The 9,706-nt window shown below is 47.0% G+C and overlaps 1 protein-coding gene across 2 annotated transcripts in view; it reads left to right on the top strand.

The window, feature by feature from the left end:
- The first annotated feature begins 7,141 nt into the window (after positions 1 to 7,141).
- The window catches only part of KIRREL1 (kirre like nephrin family adhesion molecule 1), a 124,608-nt gene continuing 122,043 nt past the window's right edge, over positions 7,142 to 9,706 (top strand). Inside the window, exon 1 of one of the 2 annotated variants that reach the window (XM_066362079.1) lies at positions 7,142 to 7,452. In XM_066362079.1, coding sequence (XP_066218176.1) covers positions 7,401 to 7,452 — 52 coding nt within the window. In that variant the 5' untranslated portion in view covers positions 7,142 to 7,400. The remainder of the gene's footprint in view (positions 7,453 to 9,706) is intronic. The other variant, XM_066362080.1, reaches the window with a different exon arrangement.

The following is a 9,706-nucleotide window of genomic DNA, read 5'->3' as shown; positions in this document are numbered from 1 at the left end:
CCCAATGATCACTGGCTTGGATGCTGACTTGGCATGAGCCTGAGGTCTGATCTCTGGTCAAGGTACATATGAGAAGCAATCAATGCACAACTAAAGTGAAAGCACCTATTGATGATTTTCTCTCCCTCTCCCCTCCCCTGCCTGTTTCCCCCTACCCCAAATGGGCATTAAAAAAAATATTTTTACCTCCCAACTCATTTGTAATGATTTGTTGGTCTTTCCCATTAGACTGTGGGCTCCTGGAAAATAAGGGTATATTCTTTATTCATCTCTGTGTCCCAAGTGCTTAGCCTAGTGCCTGGCACAGAGTAAGCTTTTAATACATGTTTGTAAGATGAATAGGTGGATGAATGGGTGAATGAACTAATTAATTAATTAACCATAACCCAAGTCCTTAGCAAGCCTCTGTTAGGGTTATAAGGGTTGGAATGACACTGTTAAGGGTTATATTTAAGTTAATGGCTCCTCTTGTGATAAGGGTCAAGTAAGCCTAATCCTTACATTCCCATTCATATAAACTTTATTCAATATCACCCTTAAACCTATCATGATGTCCAGGAACCATAATACAATTTCAGGCCATAACCTTAGCTGTCAACTTAATCTCAACTCTAACTTGAATGCAAACATTAACCATAAACTGTAACATAGTCCTGATATTAATGATGGGGCATAGTGATGAGTGGTTCTAGGTCTTTAAGAAAACACTATGGAATGCTAAAGATCAGGAGACTGTGGGCTTCAGAGTAAGATACAAAGAAACTAAAACCAAGGGCCAAAGGAAAATGAGAGATGCCCCTATTCTCTTTGGCACCTTCACCTCTGCTCACTTGATTCTCTGATTTTCTGATACCTGCAGGAAACCAGAGCTATATAATAGTCAAAGATGTTTGGACATAAGGGAGCTTTTGCTGAAAAAAGTGTTTGGAACAAGCCTGGGGTGCAGGGGTAGAGAAGTTGGAGTTTGTGACATACATGGGCAAATCCTAAGAGGCAAGAAGACGGTTCTGTTCCCACCCCTTCTCTAACTATAACTAGCTTTGTGACCTTTGACAGGTCATTTCACCACTTCGAAGGTGAATGAACTTTGTGTTGTCTGAAAGCTCAACTAGTTCTGAAGCTTGATGTTTGAGTCATTAATTCATATTACATTCTCCATTTTTTCTTAATTAAGTCCTGTCTCCTCTCTTCTACAATATATGCCACTGCCACCCCAGTGGCCCTGCCCAGGGCCCCTGAACTTTAACCGTCTTCTCTCTTTCTCTGAGCAGGTCTCTTCAACTGAGCTGCCGTTTGACGCAGAACTCTTCCAATTCCTATGAGTTCACTCAATGAAATCCTCATTAAACCTAATAAAAGATAACTTGTCCATTTAACACAAATTGTCTATCCAAGTTGGAGCTAAGAGGCAGAAATTGCTTTTGTCTGGAAGGGTTGAAAATGGACATAAAAAGTGGATTACAATTGCTTACAGGTAAGGCTGGTACACGATAACACACCCTGAGAGCCTGTCTTGGGCAAGGTCATTTTTTATAAGCCTGTGCCTTGGAGCAGTTTCAACCTATCCAAATCTTTACCTAAATATTTTGGACACTCCTCCTCAGTAGACAGTCCCATCCAGGGTCTAGCTAGCCTATAGTCATTCTGTTACAGTTGAAGCAATTCTTCCTTGGATATTGTCTGATACCCAAGCCTCATCAAGGAGCCTGATCTCCTTGGTCTACTTTTCTCTGAAGGATTGCTAAGGAGTAGTTGAAGTGCTTCAACTATAGCCGCTTTTTTGCTGCCTCTATTCCCTCCAATCAGAGTGCAGATCTGAGTGCCTCCCCATTGCCACTAAGGCTGTCTTCTGTCTCTGGTCTTATTCTTATACAGCTCAAAAACTGAACATCTTAAGGAAGACGAGAACAAGAGGAAATGGACTGGTATACAGCAGAAGAGAGCCTAATCTCTGGAAGAACTTTATGCTGCCACCTGGGCTATAAGACATAAAATTTGAGAAGGAATGAGGGAGTCCTGGCCAGGTGGTTCAGTTGGTTGGAGTGTTGTCCCCATATGCCAGGGTTGCAGAGTTGATTCTGGGTCAGGGCACACGCAGCTATCAACCATGGATGGGTGGGGCAACAGATCGACATTTCTCTCTTTCTAAAAATCAATCAATAAATATCTTTTTAAAAAAGAGAAGAAGGTCGCCGGCTCAAAACCCTGGGCTTGCCTGGTCAAGGCACATATGGGAGTTGATGCTTCCAGCTCCTCCCCCCTTCTCTCTCTCTGTCTCTCCTCTCTCTCTCTCTGTCTCTTCCTCTCCTCTCTAAAAAATAAAAAAAATAAAAAAAATAAATAAAAAATTAAAAAAAAAAGAAAAATAGAAAAAAAAGAGAAGAAAGGAGTGAGGGAAAGCCCCTTTGTTGGGAGAACTTTCAAAGTAGGGGTGCATCTCTCACTGCTCTGTACAGTTGTTGTAGCCGAGGGAGGGATATGGCAGTCTCTTGGACCTTGGGGAATCAGGGCTGCCTTTATGGTCAGAATTATTTTCCAGGCTGAAAATCAGTATCTTGGCCTTTCCTTGGTAAGCAGCAGAAACACAATTTTCTGCCCCCTCTAGGGGGAAAGAGGACAATTTATAGAATTGTTCTGCTGTTCTTAACCCTCATTTAGACAAATAATTCATTTCCATCTGTCAGGGTGGCTTCTCGGGCTGATGGTCATAAATCGCCTAACGGCTCACTCTCTGACCTCTTGACCTTTTTGTGTTTGTGTCCAAAAACTATTATTAATATTTATCTTAACTCCATAAGCAACCTTTGGCTGCTTCTCTACTTTTTTTCTGGGTGAAGTAGCATCCTTAGGGATTACTCCCTCTGCTTCTAGGTCTGCATGCTTCTGACTGGGCAGAGCCCTATATGGGGATGAAGATGAATTCTGCAAGAGAAAGATTTGAAAGTTCCCTGCTTTGGGGAGCTCCCGAACAAAGAATAATCACAGCTAGCACCTACTACTCACTGTGTATCTAGCACTGTGCTAGGAGCTGAATGGACACTGACTCACTTTATCCTCATGACCACGCTTTAAAGTAAGTACTATTATCATCACTGTTTTTAGATGAAATAACCAAGCATTAGAGTGGTTAGGTAAATAAACTGTTCAACATCACACAGAAAGCAAGGGACAAAAGTAGATTTGAATCCTTTCGGCCTGGTTTCAGAACCCATGTATTTTATTTGCAACTATGTACTCGGCTGCCTCTCTGGTGGGGAGGGAGTACCCAGGTTCTTCCCTACCCTCAGGGAATTCCAAATTGAAGGAGTATAGATCTTGTCCCCAAGGAGCTCTGTGTTTGATAAAGGAAGCAGACGTCCTCTTTTGGGGAAATATGTATTTGATGACAGGCTTTGCCTTTGGGAGCATCTGTCTGATATTTGGCACGCAGCCTCAGGATGCTCCCAGTTTGATAAGAGTTATGTGATTAGACTGTAGAGGAGTCTGTTAATCCAATTAGACAGAATTGTGAACATTTATGTGAAAGAGATGAGAATGAAGCAAATTTTGAAGGAGCTTCATTGGAGTTCTCCCCCGAAGGAGGGGAAAGTGATGCAAGATTGGCAGTAAGAACTGCCGGGGGAAGGAAGAGGGCACGGCCTGCTATGGTATGCAGACTGGCTGAGAACAATGCCTAGAAAGCAGGGGCTTGCTTAGCTCAGGGATTCTCAACCCTGGCCACTCATTAAAATTACCTGGAAAGGTCTTTAAAAATACTCATGTTTGTCCTGACCTGTGGTGGAGCAGTGGATAGAGCATCGACCTGGAATGCTGAGGTTACTGGTTTGAAACCCTGGGCTTGCCTGGTCAAGGCACATATGGGAATTAATGCTTCCTGCTCTTCCCCCTGGCCACCTTCTCTCTCTTTCTCTCTCTCTCTCTCTCTCTAATGAGTAAATAAAATCTTTAAAAAATAATAAAAAAATAAAAAATAAAAACACCAATGTTTGGGGCTTCACCCCAGAACAATTAATATTTGGGAGTGAGCCCACACCACTGGTGTTTTAAAAAGCCCCTCAGAAGATGCTAATACTCAGTATTGAGGACCACTAGTTGGAGTTGGGGGTCTTAAGCTCTAGGAACTGGGATTTTGAGCAGCTTATGTGGAGGGGATTCTGGTGAAGTGTGTTTGCTATTCTCAACTGACAGTCATTGGCAATTGAATTGAATGCCAACAGGAATCTTCAGGATCTGTGGATGTAGAAGGAAATTGTATTCAGTACAAAATAGCTCAATTGTGATCCAACACAGCTGTAAAAACAGCATGGCCGTGTGGTAGCTCCAGAGCAAGAGACCTGGGACCAGGACCCTCTTCAGTTAGACAATTCTGCCCTGTGCTAATCTGCTTTGTGCTGTGCTGGTCTGCTCCACTCTGCTCCAGCAAGACATCTTCAGTATTTCAGCTTAGCCAGGGAAACACAGTCCTCTATCTGCAATGGAAAGGGAAAACACATTTCCAAAGCCAGAAGAAAGCTGGTTTATATAGACAGAAGGTCCCACCCCGGGTCCCTGATTGGTCTGTCCTTATGCAAATGAAGACTGCAAATTCTCTCAGTTGGATTGGTCCAAAAGTCACTAATAGAGCCGCTCTAGTTGGTCAGAGCTGCACAGCTTTGACTGGATGGGGAAAGTTCTCAGTTCTATTGGTTGAAATAGGACTTCAGGAACTCTTTGTAAAGGCTGGCTCAGATGACAGAAATACAGTGCAGGCAGGTAGTTCAGTGCAGGCTTCTCCCTGAAGTGCAGTTTGTGTGAGAGGTTTCTGTGTGGAAATGGCTGCTAAGCTCTGTTTTTTAAAATTTGAGCCTAGTTGGCCAACAGAAGCCATTCTTAGTAGATGTCTTCTTTCTCAGGGTTCACATTATGAACTGAACTGTTAAGGATTTGAGACTAAAGTGAGGGAGGACAGAAAATTAAGGGACCAGAAGAGAGAGGTGAGAGATTACTGCTTTGGTTGCTAAGGATCTGAAGAAATTTGGTCCAAGTTGCCAGGGTTTGGAAGTGAGATAAGGGGCCTAGGGAAGAGTAAAAGCTTTGATAACCCAGTCCTTCCTCTTGCTGAGAGTAACCTTCAAACCTGAATACCAGGAGCTGGAAGGTAGGCAAGTAGCACTAGGCTAAAAATATTCTCTTTCCTTCTGAACTTTTCTTTAACATTTTCCTTCATCATTATCACCATGGACCTCCCTTTCGTGCACCTTCATGCAGAGTGAAGGAAAGAGAAGGCTGTCTCACTGATACTCCAAGAGCACCGCTACCTCAGAAACTTTGCACTTGCTGTTACCACCTACCTGCTACATTCTCCCTTCAGAAGCCTGAATCTCTATCCTCAATTCCTTCAGGTATCTGCCAAATGTTACTTTAGCCGAACAACCTTCCATGACTACCTATAAGAAGAGTTATTTCTTCTTCTCTCCCACTCCCTATTCATTTATTATGCTTTATTTGTCTCATAACATTTACTACAACCTGGTGTATTTTATCTTTTTCTACTGCCTCTTCATTCCCTACAGAATGAAACACTACGAGGGAAGAACTTTATTAATATATATTTTTTCCATTGTAACCGAAACATAATCAGGCATGAATCTGTTCAGTGTATGATTAATGAATATGTAAATGAAAATCATTTGTGTGTATACACATTGGTATGTGGCTCCATGTATTTGTGAGTATATTTCTATTTTTCTGGGCTAGATATGGCTCTTTATTTTTAAACTCTGTTTGCCTGTGCATATGTGTTTTTGAACATGTGAAAGACTCTCTCAGTCTGTGCATAATGGGCTTCTGAATATGAGCTTGTGCTTCTCTGCCTGTGTTTCTGTAGCCTCAAATTATGTGTGGATGTGTCTGGACCATTCATCCTTAGAAGAAATAGGAGTGGCGGCCTCACACCAGAAGAGGGCACCACCTAGCTATGCGCGACCTCACAGATGCCAAAATGGAGAAATCTTGGTGGGTAGTGTTAGAGACACGGGAGACCCAGAATCTGCGGGAAAATAAGTGGAGACCTCTCTAGACCAACGCAGTATTGCAAAGTTGTGCAATTCCTGTTATTTCTCCTCAACTCATACCCTAGGACCCAGACTTCCTGGCACCTCAGGAACCCTGCTAGCAGAAGCATCTGATTAGGGGTTGAGGGAAGAGCTGGTTGCCAAGCTGGGCCCCTACGGTGGAGACCCCTACTGAATGCTCTCCCTTCCCAGTACCTAGATCTTTCAACCCGAGAGGATCTCAAACTCCTTCCTTAGAGATCCTCCTGTGACTGCCCCCTACTTGGTCCTTCAAAGCGTGGAGTTGACTACTTTTTCTTTCTGGATGCAGAAATACGGTACCCTGGATGAAAGAAGGAGTTAATTGCACTTTTCCCCTAGCAAGGGCCAGGGGAGAACTCCAACACTTAGCCTGGCTTCGCTGTGTGCTGGGGGGGCGGGGGGGGGGGCGGGGAGTGCGTCTTGGCAGGGGTCGGATCCAGGAAGCGGATTCTACATCTGTGGGGAGAGGAATGGATCCTCCCCAAACACTCATTAGTCAATTGAAAAATCCCAGTTTAGGAAATCTAGGGGTTAGATTCTTAGTGTGGGATTAACAAAAACAAAACACAAGAAAAGGATTTTATGCTTTTTGATTCCATGAACCACCGCCTGCCCACCCACCCCCTCCTCTCCAACACACACTTACACACGCCCAAACACACAGATACACTCACACTCTTCCTTTCCTATCACGGTCCTCCACTGGGCTAGAGGCTTGTCCTTAGCCCATGCCCCGCCTCCCTAAGCCACTGCCTAGTTCAGTAGCCCGGGACCAAGACTGTGGATGTAAATGGGAGGGAGGCACGGATGGGCAAGTGTCCAGCCGTCCCTGTTTCAGCGCCCACGATTGTCACGCTCGTTACCCCCTTTGCATTTGCCCTCAATCCCTTTTTCTCTTTGCTCTCCTTCCATCTACGTTCCAGCGAAGGGTGTTAGTGTGTGCGCGCGCGTGGGGCGGGGGAGGAGGTGGAGGAAGAGGAGACGTCAGGAGGAGGGAGGGAGAGAGGGAAAGGGAAGGGTACAGAAAGGGAGAGCAGAGATGAAAGAGGCCCAGAGAGATAAAGCTTGAGACGAGAATAATAAAAGGGAGAGGGGGAGGAGAGAGAGGGAACGAGAGACAGCGAACAACCAGACTAGAAGGAAAGAAAGAAAAAGAGAGCAGAGGGAAGGGAAGTGAGTTTGTGCGCACGAGTGTGTGCGTGTGCGCGCGTGTGCAGGGGCGGGCGCGGGCGGGGGCAGCCCGGGCTCCTCCTCCCTAGCCCGCTCCTCTAGCTCCCTCGCCAACTCCCGGCCCAGCCGCGGGCGGGCGCACGGCGGGCAGACAGCATGCTGAGCCTCTTCATCTGGCTCCTCACTCTCTTCGATACTTTCTCCCAAGGTAAGGGCTCCAGCCCGCCCCGGACTCGGCTCCCACCCCAGAGCCGGGGGACCGTGTCCCCACTGAGGAAGTAATGGGGGGCTAGCGGCCTGACGCGGGTCTCCGGGGTCCCGACGCCATGAGGCGGGGACTGTGTCCCTGCGCGAAACCCTGGGGGCGCGGGCGCCGAGTAACTGGGGCTGGAGAGAATGAGTTTTCCGTTGATTTGACCAAGTTGCTTCCTCTGTCTGCGCGGGAGAACAGAGGAAAAAAAGAGACCCGAACGTTCAAAGTGTTTTCCCAAGCCTCTGCCTACCTCTCCACACTCAGAGGCCGGGAGTCCGGACGCCCGGGTCCCGCCTGAGGGGAAGGCTTGGCGGAGGGTGGGATTTCAGACTTGGGAGGGCGGTGCGCGGAAGGGTGGGAACCCAGGCTCGGGAAGGTGTTGCTAAGGGAATCCCCCTATTCCAGCCTACTCCCTCGGGGGACCAGTCGGAGCCGCGGCTCCAGATGCCTGGGGCTGCCCCTTTGGAGGAACGGACTGGAGGCTCCGGTGGGGAGTAGAGTTCCAGAGGCAGTTTTCAGGCCGGCTTGATTTGTAGGGGGACACTTTAGGAGGGGCAGTTAACACCCTACTTTGGGTCAATAAAGTGTTGATGTCGCGAGCTTATTTGGAACAGGCAGGGGAGAGGCTAGGAGATGTGGGAGAGGTTAAAGAAATGAGGTTAGTGTATCCTCATCCCGGGGGTGGGGGAGGGAAGGGGAAATAAAGAGCCCAGACTCCCGGTCAGGACCAGGCTGTCTGGGAGTGGATTCTTGCCTTGTGGGTCTGATTGTAAGGAAGATTTAATGCTGCTGAGCTAGCCCCTCCCTCTCCAAGAAAATGGAGCTGACAGAAATTGACATACAAACACCAAAAAATAGTCATAGACACTGAAACAGACTCCTCACTTACTGAAGCAGACATACCCCCAAGCATCCCCCACACTGAGACAGACATATATACACAAAGACACTGACACATCTAAGGAAGACAGATTTCTTTCCATATCGGCACATGCTTGCATATCCACGCACCCAGACACATCAGAACTCATAGACACAGTACATATATACAGGCAGGCATTTATAAGGACCCCCCCCCCCCCACACACACACACACTGAAAACCTGTAGATACCAACCATCCAGCAAACAAAGAAACTTGAACAGATATTCATATAGTCAGACACCTATGGAGATGTACAGATGTACAGACTACAACAAAATGGAGGAGGGGGTCTCTTTGGGGTGAGGAAATCTAGGAATTGGGAAGTCAGCTTAAATAGAACACCCTCAGTCGTTGTCATTGCCCTGTTCAGTTCCCTTCCTAGGTTTGTGAGTGTGTGTTTAAGGGTGGGGTGTTATGGTGGACCCCTCCTCTCCCTATGGGGCCCCTCCCAAGCTCCAAAGGCAAAGCCTGGCTGAGATGATGGGGGTGGATCTTGATTCACATTTCCCCATCATATTTCCCCCCATGATACCCATTTTCCCCCTTCCCCTCCCCCCCCCCCCCATACACTTGAGACGCGGGAAGGGCACACATTCATGGTGTGAGTTGAGTAGGAATTGGTGCTGGGGGAGAAAGGAGGCCTGGTCCTGGGGTTGGCTAGCCAAGCCAGCCACTTGGCAGAAAGTTGGGAAGATGATTTTAAGTTCTGAGTTTGTTCAGCCAGGCTGCTAAAGGGGGAGGGGGGGCGGGGGGTGCAGCTGGATCAATATTGGAGTGTGTTGGGTGGGGGCAAGCTTATTTCTCCCCCTTTCCTGCAGCCCTTACATATCAGTAAACATGGATACAAATGAGCTCAAGGAACAAAAGCTGCAGTTAGGAAACAGGAGAGACATGTGGATTTGAATCGGGTAGAAAAATGGTCAGGAAGAGAGAAGTATGTTGTGTGCCGTTCTCCCTTTGGAAAGAGGTGAGGGGTTAGCTGAGCTCCCATGTCCCTGCCTCTAACAGGGTGAAAGCAAGAACTGATGAAAGTATTTGGGGGGGGGGGGAGGATGAGTGAATACCAAAGAAAAGAAAGGAAGATAGTAGACCAGAAGGGAGAAGAAATCACTACTGAGTATTCTGGGAAGCTGAGCAAGGACTGGGGTGGAGGTAGGAATGAAAAGAGTGGAGGTCTGGGAAGATGGGGTCGCAGAAAGGCTGTAGGACCTCCTCTCTTTAGCCTCCATCTTTAGAGAGAAGGTGTTCTAGGTCAGGGACTGGGGCAGTGAGAGACAGAAAGGGG

Source organism: Saccopteryx leptura, chromosome 2, assembly GCF_036850995.1.
Source record: "Saccopteryx leptura isolate mSacLep1 chromosome 2, mSacLep1_pri_phased_curated, whole genome shotgun sequence".
Taxonomy (NCBI): Eukaryota; Metazoa; Chordata; class Mammalia; order Chiroptera; family Emballonuridae; genus Saccopteryx; species Saccopteryx leptura.
Note: the sequence above shows the minus strand (reverse complement) of the source record. Positions and strands in the feature narration are given on the sequence as shown.